Genomic DNA, 17,985 nt, shown 5'->3' with positions numbered 1-17,985 from the left:
GGGCGAGGATGGGGATGGAGAGCGGGATGGGCGAGGATGGGAACGGAGCGGGATGGGGATGGAGAGCGGGATGGGCGAGGATGGGAACGGAGAGGGATGGGCGAGGATGGGGATGGAGAGGGATGGGGATGGAGAGCGGGATGGGCGAGGATGGGGATGGAGAGCGGGATGGGCGAGGATGGGGATGGAGAGGGATGGGGATGGAGAGCGGGATGGGCGAGGATGGGAACGGAGAGGGATGGGCGAGGATAGGGATGGAGAGGGATGGGCGAGGATGGGAACGGAGAGGGATGGGAGAGGATGGGGATGGAGAGGGATGGGCGAGGATGGGAAACCCTGCGGGACAGGAGCCACGCTGTGCCCGGGGACAGCCCTGCCACCAGCCCTGAGCGCGCAGTGACACGGACAGGCCATCCTTGGGCACCTGCAGGGACGGGACTGCAAACCTGGGCAGCTCCTGCCAATCCTGAGCACCCTTTCCATGGAAAAATTCCTCCTGCTGTCCACCCTGCCCCTCCCCTGGCCCAGCCTGAGGCTGTTCCCTCTCCTCCTGTCCCTGTTCCCTGGAGCACAGCCTGACCCCCTGGCTGTCCCCTCCTGTCAGCAGCTGTGCAGAGCCACAAGGTCCCCCTGAGCCTCCTTTGCTCCAGCCTGAGCTCCTTTCCCAGCTCCCTCAGCCTCTCCTGGTGTTCCAGACCCTTCCCAGCTCCGTTCCCTTCCCTGGACACTCTGCAGCCCCTCAGTGTCCATCCCTGCCCATTCCAAGGGGCTCACAGTGCCCAGAGCCAGCACGGGGAACACACAGGGCCACCAAGGTGACCCTGCAAATGTGTGGCCATGGGACCAAAACCCCAACAAATGCACAGCAGAAGTGCAGAATCCCTCAAGTCATAGAACTGTGAGATGGTTTGGGTTGGAATGAACTTCAGAGCTCATCCAGTGCCACCCCCTGCCATGGCAGGGACACCTTCCACTATCCCAGGCTGCTCCAAGCCCTGTCCAGCCTGGCCTTGGACACTGCCAGGGATCCAGGGGCAGCCACAGCTTCTCTGGGCACCCTGTGCCAGGGCCTCACCACCCTCACAGACAGCAATTCCTTCCCAATATCCCATCTCTCCCTGCCCTCTGGCACTGGGAAGCCATTCCCTGGGTCCTGTCCCTCCATGCCTTGTCCCCAGTCCCTCTGCAGCTCTCCTGGAGCCCCTTTAGGCCCTGGCAGGAGCTCTGAGCTCTCCCTGGAGCTTCTCTTGTCCAGCTGAACACCCCCAGCTCTCCCAGCCTGGCTCCAGAGCAGAGTTGCTCCAGCCCTGGCAGCATCTCCGTGGCTCCTCTGGCCTGGCTGCAGCAGCTCCAGCTCCTTGTGCTGTTGTTCCCAGGGCTGGGGCAGCTCTGCAGGTGAGCTCTCGCCTGAGCATAGGGCAGAGGGGCAGAATCCTCCCCTCCCTGCTGCCCACCAGGTGCGGCTGGACTCAGGAACTGAGAGCCCAAAGCCAACAAGCACAGCCCTGCAAACACAACTGCTTCCCTTCCACACCACCTCACCCAGCAGAAGCAAGCTCCCCAAGGAAATTCAGCTGAAAAGGAAAATTTCAGAAAAAAAAAAGGAAAATTTCAGAAGCAGAATGTCCCATCTTCCTGCCTTTGTGGAGCTGAACCACCGTCAGAACACAAAACAGAATGGAAAGGTGTATGGAATACCTTATCCCCTGAAAATGCAATGTATTTTAGCTGGATACAGTGGGGTTTGGGCAAGGGGCTGCTGTGCTCTCACACCACTCTAACAAGAACCACGAATAATGGGAATTTTGAAAAACTGTTCTATTGCCCTATCTAAGTTTCCTGCTCACACTGTTCAGTCATTTTCAGTCACTCCCACCTCCCCCAGAGCTCAGCGTTCAGGAGCAATGTAAAATGCTCCCATATTGTCACCTATAGTGTCACCCTCTCCTGGGCAGATGTGACTGACATCTCCTCGGGGCAGGATCTGCTGAGTGCATCACAAACGTTCTGTTCCTACAAATCTGGCAGACCCAGGGGTGGGAGGTGAGCTGCAGCTCAGTGTCCCATGCAGGACTCTGGCACAGCAGCTCCGTGTGCAGAGCAGCCACTGCCCTGCCCTCCCTGGTGAAAAACACTTTATTGGAGCATTCATCAGCACAGCCTCTTCCCCTCCGTGCCTGCAGAACCTCCTGCAGCTCCCCATCCACGGAGATTTCCCCAAATGCAGGCAGGAAAGCTGCAAAATGCCACCAGGCAGGGCAAGGGTCAGATTTATCATGTGTGCAGAGTGGGAAATGGTCATTAAATACACTAGGTTGGATTTATTTTACAGGGTTGGGAATGTTCAGATTCATCATGTGTGTGGAGTGGGAAATAGTAATTAAACACACTATGTTGGGTTTATTTTTTAGGGTAGGGAATATTCAGATTTATCATGTGTGTGGAGTGGGAAATGGTAATTAAATACACTATGTTGGGTTTATTTTACAGGGTGGGGAATGTTCAGGTTTATCATGTGTGCAGAGTGGGAAATAGTAATTAAATACACTAGGTTGGATTTATTTTACAGGGTAGGGAATGCTCAGATTTATCATGTGTGTGGAGTGGGAAATAGTAATTAAATACACTACGTTGGGTTTATTTTTTAAGAATGGAGACGAAGGGGCACTGTGAAATTCGGGGCAATTTCAGTTTATTTCTCAAGTGAACAACTGCAAAGCCCCCAGGGAGATGCCCAGGTGACTGCACTGTGCAGCAGAGTGACTAACCCACCCTGCAGCACAGGTGTGTCAGATCTGAGGGGATCTGAGCTGGGAATCCTAGAAGCACTCAGTGTGTTTATAAAAATAGTCTGTTCCGAGGTTCACAGAGCAATTACTGTGCCCCACCCTGCTCCCCAGAATGCTTCCATCAAATTTCTGCTGCTTGCTGTACCTCAAGACGCCAATCGGTGCGTTGTCATTAATAATAAAATTAAAAAGTGTGTTTATCAATAATTAAGTTGTCCTGTGGCTGTGCCAAACAAACCACTGATTTCAGTCAGACCTGGGCCAGTCCCACCACCTCGCCAAAAACGGATTTCTAGAACCAAACCACCCGAGGTAAATAATTGATACGCTTCTCCTCACAGATGAACACAGTTCAGTAGGAGCCATTTCTTTTTAGAAGCCTGTTTAAAAAATCAGATCAGAAATGCTCCCAAGTGAAGCTCGTGTTTTTGGCAGCTGGAGAGTCCCCCGTGGGAGCGGCTGACAGCTGAACATCCACAGAACACTTTCCTCTCCACAGGAATCGCTGCCCAGCTGGGCTCAGAACCCAGAGTGGGGCTCAGGATCTCCATCCCCACACAGAGCCACCCCAGCCCTCCGTGCTCCCTGCTCAGCACCTCCTGCAGGCTCGGCAGGATGCTCAGCCTCCCCTGGGAGCACCTCTGCTGGGACAGACTCCCCGCAGCTCCTCTCCTCCTCTTCCTCTTTCCCGGAGTGAAAACAGCTGCTTCTGCAGTTTCAACAACTCCTTCCACTGATAACAGCTGAAAAAAAAGGGAACTAAGCTTGGAGGGACTATTCCAGGAAGCCAGAAGAATGTTTAAAATAAGTTATTCAGAGCTAAAAATCTTTTAAAAAAACATCTCCCCTTTCATACCCAGATCTTGCTAAACTCCCTCACAGTCCCTACAGGACCAGAGCAGCTCCTTGTCTGCTGTCAGATGAAGCTCTCAGATATATTTGAATATATTTGAAGGAATAAAATAATTTATTTTTTAAATTTATTTTATTTATTTATTTTTAAGGAATAAAATAATAAACTTGAATATATTTGAATATATTTGAAGGAATAAAATAATTAATTTTTATAATTTATTTTATTTATTTTTTTATGGAATAAAATAATAAATTTGAATATATTTGGAGGAATTTTGCTCTCTGCTAATCTGATTAATGGAAGGATAAACTCATTGAGAAAACAGGCAATTTATGGCCCAAACTTTTCCTTATGGCACACTGTTCCAATTAATCCAACCCGGGTCTCATTAGCAGCCAGATTTATGAAGCAATTTATCAATTTAGCATCCAGCAGAGCAGACCATGGTAAGCAAGGACACATCGGCCTGCTAGGAAAGAGGCAACTGCAACTTGTTTTCAAACACTGAAAGATATTAAATTGGAAATATAGAAATTCCGCATAACTGCAGCACTGAATGTACTCTGCTTCGCTGACATACCCAAAAGCAATCATTTTTTAAATTGATAGCGTCTGATCTGCCCTTGAGCGCAGACCAAGCAGCCTTCAGCTTTTCTCCAGTTCAGGGAAAAGGAACAGTTCCTGCCCTGACCTTCCATACAGAATAAATAGCATTAAAAATGCACTAGCAGATCAATTGCGCAACAAGGTCCCCAGAACTATTGCTGGGCAGGACCTGAGCTGCTGCTTCAGTTTGGTTCTCTCTTCCCCTGGCTGTCCTTTCCCCCAAATAACCCTAAAACTCGCTTAGGATGTAGCTGTACAGCAGGACTGACCCAGAGAATTCCCTTCCCCAAATCAGATGTGACACCAACGTTTCTGCACTGGTTTTTATCAAGGAAAGACAATTTATGGGGAGACAGAGCACATTACTGCGTGATTGCCATTGGTTTTTATCAAAGAAAAGAAAGACAATTTATGGGGAGACAGAGCGTCTTACCACGTGACCCACAGACTCTGCCAGTTTTACACAATATTCCTGAGAAAAACACAGAGATCAGTGAGTTTCTGCTCCACAAGTCACGTTCTTCAAGTCTGCAAGACATATGTAACAGATACAAAATATCTATAAGATGTAAAATAATACTTCCCATTATTATTTTTTAAAGAAACCAAAGAATCCCCGCAGGTTTGAGGCATATTTGAAGCACAAGTATTAATGCTGGTGTAACTGAGCTCTGATTTACCACAAGCACCAGCAAGGCAGAGTCTGTCTGAGGGACAGGGATAGGATGTAGGATTCACCTCGATCCATTCACGGGAAATCACACTCCTTTTTTGTGTTCTGAGGGCTTTTGCTGAACTACAGCACGGCAGCACCGGCACAGCTCTGGCACTCAAACCCGCTGCAGCTCTCAGGGCTCATCAGGGTTCGTTGGCTCATCATCCTAGGGGGTGCTCAGGTTTTTCAGGAACACTGATTTTGCTTTGGATCGGCAAATCCAGACCAGCTTTGGGAATCTTCAGCTTCTAGGCTGAGGTGGGGAGAAAAGGAGATGAAGTTGGGTCCTTAAGTGAAGGAATGAAGGCACTGCAGGAACAGACTGAGCACGTGCAGGTGGAATTCTCTTGCAGGGCTATTTCTACAGACACTAGTGCTTCTGTCGGGGTAATTTATCCTTTAAAATGCATTTTGAGGAACAGTTTAAGAAAGGTTATTTGCCATCTGCCTAGAGACTTCCAGAGCATACTTCTAAAACTATACTGGGTGTGCAAATTTAGTGCTGATGGTTTGGAGCTTTAAATGGATTGAACTGCTAAGGGTAATTCCCTTCTGCCAGGAAGCCTGAGCTGTGTTTATTTATGAGGAAACTTCCTGTGCAAGTGGAGGATTGAAGAGGTGCTGCACTGGAGCACAGCCCCAGCCCCAGTTACACACACCCAGCAGTGCTCTCAGTGCCCTGTGAATTTCAGTGTCCCCTCAGACAGCAACCGGGTGACAGTGACAGGGCTGTGCCCAGCTCTGACTGAGATGCATCCAGAGGGTTTTGCAGGCACAGAGCTGAAACGCTGCGCAGGAAAACCCTCCCGAGGATGCAGAGCTGTGCCCGAGGAACCAAGGGAAGCCCCTGTCCCTGAAGGTTGAGCTGCTGGGTGTCCATGGCTGACGGGTGCAGCCCGAGCTCCAGGCGTTGAGCAGCTGCTCCTCTCGCCTTGCAGGAGCACTGACTGCTGGGCTGCACAGATGGACCTCATGTGGACACCAAACACAATGGATCTGATGTGGACACCAAACAGAACAGAACACAACAGACCTGATGTGGACACCAAACACCCTGCTGTGCTGCACAGATGGACCTGATGTGGACACCAAACAGAACACACCTGATGTGGACACCAAACACTACAGACCTGATGTGGACACCAAACAGAACAGACCTGATGTGGACACCAAACAGAATGGATCTGATGTGGACACCAAACACCCTGCTGTGCTGCACAGAACAGACCTGATGTGGACACCAAATACAACAGACCTGATGTGGACACCAGACACCCTGCTGTGCTGCACAGAATGGACCTGATGTGGACACCAAACAGAACAGAACACAACAGACCTGATGTGGACACCAAACACAATGGACCTGATGTGGACACCAAACACCCTGCTCTGCTCTGCTGCTGTCCCACACCCCCTCCGTGTCCTCACAGGCAGCTCCCAGTGCTGCTGTTTTCACTTTTTCATGGGAATTTCTATGGTCATGAAGTCCTCAGCCAGCGTCACCTCTTGTCCATCCAGCACGGCCTCAGCCTGCCTCTTCAGCTCGGTGACATCGGCGTCGCTGTCCCCTGCGAGGGCGGCAGGCTTGTAGCGCTGGCTGAAGTGAGTCAGCACCAGCCTCCTGGCCTGGCACAGCCTGGCGAAGGCCGAGGCCATGGCAGGGGTGCTGTGGCCGTGCTCCCTGGCCTTGTCCTGCTGCGTGTCACCCAGGGTGGCCTCATGCACCAGGAGGTCAGCCCCGTGGCACAGTTGCACGGCGGTGTCCCCAACCACCCCCGAGCAGTCCCCCAAAATGCAGATCTTCCTGCCGGGAATGGCAGCTTCCAGCACATCTGAAGGAGAAATTGTTGCTCCATTTTCTAGAACAATCGCAGTTCCACTCTTCAGTTTGCCATACAGAGGACCTGGTTGGACTCCTGGCAGGGAAAGGCAAAAGAGATCCTAAGTATTATATTAATTATTAATTGTACTAGCGTCAGCTTTAAAAAAACAGCACCTGAGATGTGCTATGCATAAAGCTGTCTCACTGAAAACCCACAACCTCAACAGAAAAATCAACTGGTATTTCACATTTTGCACAGAAATTAAGAGCTTGTGACATCAGCAGGAAGTGTTTGAGGAAAATCACAGAATCGTAGAATGGTTTGGGTTGGAATGACCTCAAAGCTCATCCATGGCAGGGACACCTTCCACTGTCCCAGGCTGCTCCAAGCCCTGTCCAGCCTGGCCTTGGACACTGCCAGGGATCCAGGGGCAGCCACAGCTTCTCTGGGAAATTATACATATGATTATAATATATATAATTGGCTTTGTATTAAAGCCAATAAAATCATGCAAACGCACCGCCCATATGTTTTCCTGCAAGCCACACTGAGCTTTTTAAACTTCAGCACCTGAATTTATTCGCTCTTTCAGTATGAAATGGTGTTTAACATTAGCTGGCCCTAGTGTTACACCCCAATTCAGACTGCCACACGGGTGTCAAAATGTCTCTGACAGGAAATAGAAAACCGAATTAAAACAGGTTACGGGGAGAGGCAGCAGCTGTGACCTCCTGGGACACGCAGGACACAGTCACAAAAGCAGGTCACAAAAGAGGAGGGACAGCCAGCGGCGGTAGTTACCGAGGTGCTTGAGCTTGAGCACGTCGAGCCGGCCGGGGCGCGGCTTCTCCTGCAGCACGAAGCCGAAGGAGGGCACGCGGTGGAACAGCCGGAACGCCCGCAGCACCAGCTCCTCGTCCTCCAGCAGCACGAAGGAGCTCTCCCCGGGAGCCAGCCGCAGCACCGGCCCCGGGGGGCTCTGGGCACAGTCCCTGTCGCTGTCCAGGGCAGAGAAATCCCTGAACTCCTCGGCGGGGCATTGGTCAGGCGTGGGCACCAGCTCGTGCACGGCGTAGGCGAAGGGCAGCTGGCAGTGCGACAGCTCCAGGCTCCTCCGCAGGAAGCCGCGCAGCCCCAGCGGCCCGTAGATGTCCAGCGGGGCTCTGCTGGAGCCAGGGCTGCTCTGCAGGCCCAGCGTGCACAGCAGCCCGGGAAGCCCAAAAAAGTGGTCGCCGTGCAGGTGAGTTATGAAAATCTTGGTAATTCTGGCTGTTGATTAGAACGACAGGGAAAGGGAAAACCAGAGAAAGACAGCAAAACACACAAGGTAACAACTCAGAAATAATCACTGTTTGGCAAGGAGTTTGAAATAAGCAAGGAGGGAAATAAAAACAAAACAAATGTGTAAGAAACAAATCCCAACCCACAAGGTGTTTTTCTCCCCCATCCCTCCCCCACAAGGTTTATTTTGGCCTGATTTGGCAAGAAAAGGCTGTAGAGATGGAGGTTTTAGCTCCTTCTAAGCCAAGCATGGAAAGGAACCAGCTGGTGACAACTGCCATGCTGAAGGCAAGGAGGTGCTGGGAAGCATTTCAGCTTAAATGGTACAGGAAAACTGCAGACTTGTGAGGAACACTACATGGAATTGGTATTGCTCCTCCTTTTGACCCTAGCACACGAAATTAACACAATTAAAAAAAAAAAACCCAAACCAAAACCAACAAACCAGCACGGAGTTCTGATTGCAAAGTCCTGCAGGAGGCAAGAACCCCAGTTCCTGACTGATTCTTTTAAAACCAGTGCAGAATTGCAAGGGAAATGTCTGGGCTCTGTCTGGTGCCTGGGCTGTGTCGCCGAGCTGCCCCCTTGCTGGCCCTGACCCTGCAGGGGTAGAAAAGCCCAGAAGCCTCTCTCTTCACAGACACTCTGGTCTTTACTCTAGTCTTTACTGCCTCTGTCCCCTCTGCTGAACTCCCACTGCCACTCAGCAAGACATTTTCTCCATCATCCGTTGGGACTGAGCCACAGCAATGACAGAATCTCCTTTTGTTTTAAGATGAGTTCAGTAAAAATCAGTGGATTTAATAGAAATTAGTCTATCTACCTGTCATTAAGTTCCCTGATAGCTTCAGATTTTGGAGGAGCTTGTATTTGTGTCTGTAACTGACAATTCATCTTCACAGCCTGGGAGACAAATCAGCTCTGCCACTGCGGACTGTGACAGAAGCACAGTGACCAAAGGCGAGCTTATTTCCCACTTATTTTTCACAACGTGAAAGTTACCACAAACACACACAGCCTCACTCAAAGGTAACATTTGGCCGCAGGAAGGTCTTGTCGAGAGCTGCCTCCAGACAAACAACAAACCGTTCCTGTTCCAAGCCGGTCTGTGGCCCACGTCTGAAATCACCAAGCCCAAGGAATTAACTCAGGGAGGTTTGGCTCTGGAAGGCAGCTCCTCACACGGGGCAATCAGGGATCACCGCAGAGCAGGTTCGGCAGCCCCCTCCGGTGCTCACACCCATTGCTCTGCATCCAAACACCACCAGGGACTCAGCAAAGCACCGGTTTAGATCCCACGGAACTCCCTCCCCTCGCGGCAGCACCAACCTGCCCGGAGGTGGCTCCTCATGAGCTGTGTCTGCGTGCCCTCGCCGCAGTCGAAGAGCCAGCACTGCCCCTCCCTGCGCAGCACCAGCGCCGAGGCGCCGCGGCTCGGGGACGGGTAGGCTGAGCCCGTGCCCAGGAAGGTGATATCCAGAGACATCCCAGCGGGGAAAGCACCTGAGAGAGAGAGAGATTCGGAGCTGCAGGATGGCAGGCGCTGACCTCTGCTCCCTGTGACAGGGACAGGACGCAGGGAAAGGCTGGAGCTGTGACAGGGAGGGTCAGGCTGGGTATCATGAACAGGTTTTTCCCCCAGAGGGTGCTGGCACTGCCCAGGCTCCCCAGGGAATGGGCACAGCCTGAGGCTGCCAGAGCTCCAGGGGTGTTTGGAAAACAGGCACAGGGTGGGATTGTTGGGGTGTCTGTGCAGAGCCAGGAGCTGGATCAATGATCCTGTGGGTCCCTCCCCGCTCAGGAGATTCTGTGATTCCATGTATTTATACAGGGAAACCAACAAACATTTCTGTTTTAAATGAAAGCATCCTCCACAGTTCAGTGTGAGGATAAAATTCCCCTTCCCTTAAAACATAAAAAGAAAACCTCCCTGGAGCAGGATATGACTTTCCGACAACACATTATTTACAAGCAGAGATTTCCCTTTCATGTCAGAGGAAGGTTGCAAACACACAGCCCAAGCATAAGACCTTTGTGGATTACCAGAAAAAACAGCTCTATCCAGTTGGAACAGCTCTAATCTCTAACCCCACTATTATTTATTTTCTGAGCTCTGTTTAAATGTTGAGTTTTCCTTCCCTCTGGAAGCCTTTCCAGAATGCCTCTCAGCACACAGCCCTGATGGCATTCAAACACCATTCCTGGGGGTCAGGGAGCCCAGAAATGCAGAGGGGGATGGCTCAGCTCCCTCTGAACGACTTCCGAGCCCCCGAGAGGCAGGAGTGAGCCCAGGGCTGGGTGCCACAGGGAACCCCTGTGTCACCTGAGTGTCCGTGCAGCCACCTGCCCTACCCCAGCTGGGATGGCTTCACCCTCAGATGGTGTCTAGACAAAGAGCCTGGCTGGTCTGCAGCAGGACAGCCTCTGGAGAACTGCGTTAGGAGCAGAACGCCCACCTCATGGGGTGTGCTCTAGCCTAATCTTCCCAGAATTTGCTCCTGCCTTGTCCTCAGAAGTGTTTTAACTGATTTAAAACTCCAGCTGCCTCAACATCTTAAGATACCTATCAGAAGAATTACCATTTCTCAACTTAGTTGTTTTCAGAACAGCTTCAACAGCCTGGGATAGTGGGAGGTGTCCTGGGACAGTGGAAGGTGTCCTGGGACAGTGGAAGGTGTCCTGGGATAGTGGGAGGTGTCCTGGGACAGTGGGAGGTGTCCTGGGACAGCGGAAGGTGTCCCTGCCATGGCAGGGGTGGCACTGGATGAGCTCTGAGGCTCCTCTAACCCAAACCATGCTGGGATTCTGGAATTCCCTGCTGCACTTGCAGGGCTCTCCCAAGCACGCCAAGGAGCAACCGGACCTTGGGGGTTCAGGGGGAGCAATGATAAATGTCCAGCACACCCCAAAATGCAGAAATAAACACTTGGCAAATGAAAGTGTTTGTGTTTTCCTTTTACTCTGTGTAAAATCATGAAATCATACAAGAATTGAATGGTTTGGGTTGGAAGGAACCTTGAAAACACTTGCATTACAAACTCCCTGCCATGGGCAGGGACACCTTCCACTGTCCCAGGCTGCTCCAAGCCCTGTCCAGCCTGGCCTGGGACACTGCCAGGGATCCAGGGGCAGCCACAGCTTCTCTGGGCACCCTGTGCCAGGGCCTCACCACCCTCACAGACAGCAATTCCTTCCCAATATCCCATCTCTCCCTGCCCTCTGGCACTGGGAAGCCATTCCCTGTGTCCTGTCCCTCCATGCCTTGTCCCCAGTCCCTCTGCAGCTCTCCTGGAGCCCCTTTAGGCCCTGGCAGGAGCTCTGAGCTCTCCCTGGAGCTTCTCCTGTCCAGCTGAACACCCCCAGCTCTCCCGGAGCCCCCTCAGGCCCTGGCCGCACAGACCGTCCCTCAGCCAGCCGCGGCTCTGCCCGCGCTTCCCGGCCGGGGCTCGGGGGCACACAGGGGCTCAGCGGGGACACGGGGATGGCTGCGGGGTGTGGGTGAGGCTCGGCCCCGCTCCTAGCCCCCTCTCAGCCCCGCTCCAGCCCCGCTCCCGGCCCCAGCCCGGCCGGGCCTACCTCCGTGCCTGCGGCGCCAGGCGGGCGGGCGGCGGGCGGAGCCGTGAGGGCAGAGCCCGCCCTGCGCAGCGAGACGGGAGATTGCTTCTGGGAACTGATTGTGTTGAAAATGAACAGCGGCTGCAGCTGCACCCAGGCCAAGGTGACCCCGGTAGCAATCCAGGCTGGGATGAGCAGATGGAGCAGCCCTGGAGAAGGGAGAAGGTGCTGTGGGTGAGAGCTGCTCCTGCTCTGAACCCTCTGTGCCCTGGGCTGAGCCCAGCGTGGGCAGCAGGGAGGGGAGGATTCTGCCCCTCTGCCCTATGCTCAGGTGAGAGCTCAGCTGCAGAGCTGCCCCAGCCCTGGGAACAACAGCACAAGGAGCTGGAGCTGCTGCAGCCAGGCCAGAGGAGGCACGGAGATGCTGCCAGGGCTGGAGCAACTCTGCTCTGGAGCCAGGCTGGGAGAGCTGGGGGTGTTCAGCTGGACAAGAGAAGCTCCAGGGAGAGCTCAGAGCTCCTGCCAGGGCCTAAAGGGGCTCCAGGAGAGCTGCAGAGGGACTGGGGACAAGGCATGGAGGGACAGGACACAGGGAATGGCTTCCCAGTGCCAGAGGGCAGGGAGAGATGGGATATTGGGAAGGAATTGCTGGCTGTGAGGGTGGTGAGGCCCTGGCACAGGGTGCCCAGAGAAGCTGTGGCTGCCCCTGGATCCCTGGCAGTGTCCAAGGCCAGGCTGGACAGGGTTTGGAGCAGCCTGGGACAGTGGAAGCTGTCTCTGCCATGGCAGGGGGTGGCACTGGATGATTAAAATTCCCTTCCAACTCAAGCCATCCTCTGATTCTGTGATTCTGTGAAAAAGACCTTAAAGACCATCACATCCAGCCATTTACAAAGCCCCTTGGGAAAGGCACTTGTTTCAATCTTTGATAGGTAAAGTGTTATTTTTTTCCAGAATAAACAACATCAGGTACGACTTAGGCAAAGGGAATGCATTTTACTAAGAAAATAGAAGACCGGAACACACATTTCAATAGAGTTACAACGTTATAAAGTAGGAAGAAACCCCAACCAGTTCACATTTTACACACAGTTTTAGTTTCAGCTGAGCAACGACCCTCTCAGGCACAGCCAACCCCGCGCAGATCAGGCTGGAAATGTTCTCACAAGCGCCCCAGCAGCCTTACATTGATTTGCGTAAGGTAGATATGTTCAAGGTAGAAATAAACGTAGATTATTTTGCTGTTTTTTTGACAAACCAGCCCTCTTTAGTCCAAAGAGTATTTTTACTCCTGTTAGGCAGGATCTGCTCGAAGGATGGATGAGTCAAAGTCAGTGGTATGCGGAGAGCCGAGTTCAATCCAGTGCCAAGCTCACGTTTGGGGAGCACAACCACCCAGCTCAGGGCTCCTGCAGCGTGAGCAGAACAGCTGAGGACAGAGAATTCTTTCCTCCTTTTCCTTTGCCATCACCTCCGTGAGTCAGTGCCATCACCACGGAGAGTGACAGGGGAGTGACGGCTCTGAGCTGTGCTGATCACCCTGGCGCTCACCGCAGCATCCACAGGGTCTCAGGATCTCAGGATCCCCACATCAGGCTCCCGGGGACAGGCAGGTAGGTCAGGTGTGTCCACACGGAATCCATGTCCCCTCAGCAGCAGCAGCAGCTGAATTGCTCTGCTCACATCCAGCTGCCAGTCAGGTGCAATTAGAGCTTTGCTGATTTCCTCCTTGCTGCAGTACTCCGTGGAACACCATCCCCGCCTGCTGCATATGGCTGTTAGGGAGCAGAGAGCAGCACAGCTCATCCTGAGAGTCCAGAGGCGACAGTGGTTCTCCCCAGCTGGGGCAGCGCTGGCAGTGTCCCTGCAGTGTGACCCGAGTGCTGCAGATCCCCTGGTGTGAGGGCAGAGGAGCTCAGCCCTGCCCCGCAGCAGGCTGAGAGCTCGGAGCCAACGGGACACAGCTGGGACTGCCTGCCTGAGGCGCAGAGCAGCTGAACTGCAACACGGGTTGGAGCTGCACAGCAGTGATCCCCACGCTCCCTCAGGAACAGCGCCACGGAGGGCTCCCACGAGAAACTAAAAGGTGTATCGTTCATCTTTGCAGCTACTACCAGAGGAGTGTGACAGAGTTACTTTATCCCCATAAAACAGCGTGCTGGAAACAACAGTACAAGAGGAAAACACGCACCTACCACAGGAAACCTGCTACACACCACTCTGCAGGTAAAGTGTCACTTGGTTTGAAGCTTGGAAAACAAACACAACGCATCAGGATGCATCACTGCTCACAAACGTAACCGAGAACTTGTGCCACGAGTCACACCGGGGGTCAAAATCTATCAGACACAACGTTTTACTAATTCTTCTACATGTCACGTTGGCACCTGGGCAGAGGCTTCAGGAACACACAGACCCCTGTAACATCTTTGAACAAAAACACACACAGCTTGTAAAGAAAGGTGCTTCATGAGCTACCTTCACTATCCCCTAAACATTCCTGCAGGCTGCTGACAAGAGGCTCAGTCTGCTCCTGCTGATTTTAAGGAAGCAAGTATTGGACAAATCCTGGGAAAGACTGACCTCAGTGCAAGCTCCTGATCCTCTCAGAAGGGCTCTGCGTACCCCAAGGAGACATGGAAGACAGTCTTTTGTATCATTTGGAGGACTGTGTGGCAAGCTAGAGCACTGGTTGTCCTGTAGCTGATGTCTTTTTTTAACTTAACACTACGTAACATGACAAAATGCATCCTGGTGACACCTGTTTCCCTTTGCATACTGCGTAAGAGAATTTTCTGTACAGATAAAGGTCAGTAAGTACTTCTCAATAAGCCAGCAAACAGAAAAAAATCATGTTAAGTAGAATATGAAAAAGGAAACTGTGGTTCCTGACTAGGCAGCAAGATTAGCAGTTGTAATTAATGCAAGGATTAACTGTACCTGAAGAAAAACTGAATATGAACCCATGTATCTTGAAATTCCATGTGTCTAAAAAAAAAAAAACTCTGGAGAAGACGAAAGAGGGAGTGAAACAGACTTAAATCTCAGTGAGCTGACAGGTTACCTGTGGCCAATGGGAAGCGATGGCTGCACATCAGAGGGGAGATCCCACCTTGCCCACTGCAGGCTGCAGGAGATGCACAGAGCCTGGTCAGACAAAGCTCAGTGCATGTGTGCATGGACCAGCTGTGACTGCACCACCCAGCCTGTGAGGGTGACAGGGGACAGAGCCAGCCAGGCCTCCTCTGTCCCCTGACTGCAGCCTACAGCTCTGCAAGGGCTGCCCTTTCCCTCACCTGTGCAGTGGGATTTCCAGAACAACCATTATGCAGGAGCATTAATCCTTGGGAAAATCCCACTGCCAGTTCCCAGCAGTCCCTCCTGGCAGCTGCAGCAGGGAGCCTGAGCCAGAAAGGGAAAGGGCTGCACCTGGCAGAAGAGGCACCTTCCCTCAGCTGACGGCAGCCACTGCCTCCACAAGGGATCCATCCAAAAAACCCGCCGGGATCCACTGAGGATTCCCCTTTGGGAGCTCCCTTTGGGAACCAGAGCCCTGCTGCTCACAGGTAACGCTGCTTTCCCAAGGGCTGCAATGGACACTGAGCAGGGACAGAAACTGCAATTCTGGCCTGAAAATAACATCATCAGACTGAAGGGGTGGACGTGGATCTTTATTTCCCAAGTCAGAGTTAGGGACCGACTCCCCTGCCTCTGTGATCATTCCTAGCTGGGACATGAGATCAGTGCATTGGGTGTTTTTGTTACTCATCTGTCTAATTAGACAGTTGGCAGAAGGCAGGAAGTGTGTGTTCCCAGCACACTGGAATCCAACGGTGCACAACTCCGCTGGCACAGTACAACAGGCTTCAGATAGAGCTGAATTTTCAGAAGGCAAAAACAATTTGTACATTGAATAAATAATTTTTTTCAGTAAGATCACTAATTTAAATACAATAAAAACAAGGCATAGCAAAAATAGATGAAAAAAACATTTTTTGTAAAAACTTCCTATGTGTGTGTTGGTGTCTTTTGTACATTTAATTACAAGTGCAACTTCCTATCCAGATACATGGCCTGACTCAGCAATGCAGCACTTTGAGCCCCACCAGACAACACTTTACCACAGCTTGAATACCACAGTTTTTTCCCCACATCACTGTTTTCTGTGTTTAAATAATCAGTCTTCTTTGCCTGCTGAGGCAGAGCCTTGACTGTGCTTGTGTGAAGGTAATTTTAAACCAGAGATCAGGCTGTAGGCACCCAAGGGGGCACTGAGACCATTTTCCCTGCTCTGTTCTGGGCCTGTTGTGTGGAGACTGCATTTTGCTGTACAGCAGAGGATAAGAGAGCAGTGCTTGCCATGGGTAAATCCTGAGCAAGCATTACTTTATCTCTTTGGATTTCAGCCTCACGTTAGCCACTACAGTGCTGGCACATCTGCGGTCATTCACTGCTGTCCTTTCCTCGCCTTGAAGCAGCAAATGGTGGCACAGCTCAGTATCTTTATTGCTGTTGTGCCGTATCACTGTCACTGCCACAGAGGCACTGCGGCCCTCACGGGTGTCCTTGCTGCTGCTGCAGTGACGAGGACACCTCACCCTCACACCATGGACTCCCTGTGGGGTCTGACAAACCTGCAGGGCTGCCCACAGCCAGGAGAAGCTCTGCTCGGAGTGCTTGTTTTCACACAAGATCCGTGAGGACCCAGGTCTGTGAATGGAGGAGTAAGTCGGAGTGACCAGCGCAGAGCTTGTGGGCACTGCACGCTGTGAGCTCAGTACTCACACGATACAGGAGACTGAGGGCACAGGAGACACCCAGCGAGACACTGAAAACGGGTGGGACACACCTGACAGCAATTCCTGCTCCAGCCTCAGCAGTGCCTGGGGGCTGTTTGTCCAAACCGAGTCCACTCTGGAGTTTTCCAGTCAGCAATGCCAAAAAACATCACACACGAGTCTCATTTTGAGAACAAGGGGATGCAAGGCAGAAAGCAACCTGACTTAGAAGAAACAGAATCTTGAAAAAAATTCAAAAATTAAATAAAAATCCTTTGGTACATCATCTTGCAGTCCTCTCTGTAAAATCCCCTTGTAAAATCTCTAGAAGATTTCTGTAAATTACTTCCAAGTCCTATCTTTACCCAATAAAATTCATTCTGTGACAGTGCAGCTTTGTTTTTAAAAACTGTTAAGGGATTAGCATTATTTTCAGGCTTCCCAAGGATAATTTGAACTAGTTCACATTTTTCCTGAGGACAGTCGTGATGAAAACAAAACTGCAAACTTTGCTGCAGACTCCACACTTGCTGCTCCTCAAGGAAACAGCAGCCAGTGCCACAAGGATGTCTGCACATGGGCATCTTTAAACATTAAACAAAACAGAAAGCCCATGAGACTTAAAATTGTCTCTAAGTGTCCTATTTTTTTCCACATGTGGTCTCCCTTGACCTCACAGGTAATGCAGCATGGCAACACCAGGACAATTAGAAGACTGATTATTAAAGGCAGAAATAAATCATTCAGCAGTGATGAGAGAGCTATAGTTCATCATGTAGCTAAAATATCATGAATGGAATTCTTCAGCACAGTGCTGGCTCTAAGCTAGAAATGCAATATCATTATTTAAATTAATTTTGGAGGGCTCTCTCATCCCTGCAGCAGATGCCATCACCCATACAGTTTATCAGGTACTTGGGAGAAATCAAGTGTAAAACAGGGTATAAGGGGGGGGAAAAGGCAACAAAACGAGTGAAAATAAATTAGAGGAGTCAAAGATCATGATTTAACTTGGTCTGAGGAAGGGATCCCTGCAGAGTAGGAGGTACTGCCTGGGCAGTGCGTGGTGGTGCATCAGTGGACCTTGGACTCGGGCCAGTCGTACACGTCCGGCATGAAGGACTCGTACTCGTAGCTCCACACCTTGGAGCGGATGTAGCGGTTCTTGTCCTCGGGCTCGGGGTAGTGGAAAGCCATGTTGTTGGCGTACAGGAACTCCATCACCTGCACGGGGTGACACCAGAGCGGGGTGAAACCAGCGCAGGTGAAGCCAGCATGGGGTGAAAGCAGCGTGGGGTGAAACTGCGCCAGGGGAAAGCAGTGCAGGTGAAACTGCACAGGTGAAACTGTGTGGGGTGAAAGTGCACAGTTGAAACTGCATGGGATGTGATCACCATGGAGTGAAACTGCAGGGTGAAACTGCAGGTGAAACTGCACAGGTGAAACTGCATGGGGTGAAACTGCATGGGGTGAAACTGCACAGGAGAAACTGCACACAGTGAAACTGCACAGGTGAAACTGCACACAGTGAAACTGCACAGGTGAAACTGCACACAGTGAAGCTGCACAGGTGAAACTGCAA

General features: G+C 51.5%; 2 protein-coding genes across 13 annotated transcripts in view; both read right to left on the bottom strand.

The window, feature by feature from the left end:
- Positions 1–4,836: 4,836 nt before the first annotated feature.
- ELAC1 (elaC ribonuclease Z 1) lies at positions 4,837–11,673 on the bottom strand. 11 transcript variants are annotated; one of them, XR_014846764.1, is made up of 5 exons: positions 11,647–11,673; positions 9,400–9,573; positions 7,591–8,058; positions 6,054–6,882; positions 4,837–6,020 (listed from the first exon to the last, which is right to left on the bottom strand). XR_014846764.1 is itself a non-coding variant. In XM_085042380.1 (4 exons), exons 2-4 carry the CDS (start codon positions 9,554–9,556, stop codon positions 6,419–6,421), a joined length of 1,089 nt encoding a protein of 362 aa, XP_084898506.1. In that variant the 5' UTR covers positions 9,557–9,573; positions 11,647–11,673; the 3' UTR covers positions 4,837–6,418. The 11 variants fall into 11 exon arrangements, 2 of the variants coding, with proteins under 2 accessions (XP_084898506.1, XP_084898507.1); XR_014846766.1 differs by having other exon boundaries at positions 4,837–5,999; positions 6,070–6,882; XR_014846765.1 differs by having other exon boundaries at positions 6,081–6,882.
- A 925-nt stretch (positions 11,674–12,598) lies between these two features.
- Positions 12,599–17,985, bottom strand: part of ME2 (malic enzyme 2) — a 37,506-nt gene continuing 32,119 nt past the window's right edge. For both annotated transcript variants that reach the window (XM_085043770.1, XM_085043771.1), the window contains exon 16: positions 12,599–17,627. In XM_085043770.1, coding sequence (XP_084899896.1) covers positions 17,478–17,627 — 150 coding nt within the window. In that variant the 3' untranslated portion in view covers positions 12,599–17,477. The remainder of the gene's footprint in view (positions 17,628–17,985) is intronic.

Source organism: Lichenostomus cassidix, chromosome Z, assembly GCF_008360975.1.
Source record: "Lichenostomus cassidix isolate B80296 chromosome Z, HeHo_3.0, whole genome shotgun sequence".
Classification (NCBI taxonomy): domain Eukaryota; kingdom Metazoa; phylum Chordata; class Aves; order Passeriformes; family Meliphagidae; genus Lichenostomus; species Lichenostomus cassidix.
The sequence above is the reverse complement of the archived record's forward strand: the minus strand, read 5'-3'. Positions and strand labels throughout refer to the sequence as shown.

Excerpts from the sequence above, each read along its gene's own strand:
- ELAC1 (XM_085042380.1), bottom strand. The coding sequence starts at position 9,556 with ATGTCTCTGGATATCACCTTCCTGGGCACGGGCTCAGCCTACCCGTCC. Across the intron at positions 8,059-9,399 it reads GAGGAGCCACCTCCGGGCAG|CCAGAATTACCAAGATTTTC; the intron begins GTTGGTGCTGCC and ends TCTAATCAACAG. Across the intron at positions 6,883-7,590 it reads GCTCAAGCTCAAGCACCTCG|GAGTCCAACCAGGTCCTCTG; the intron begins GTAACTACCGCC and ends TTTCCCTGCCAG.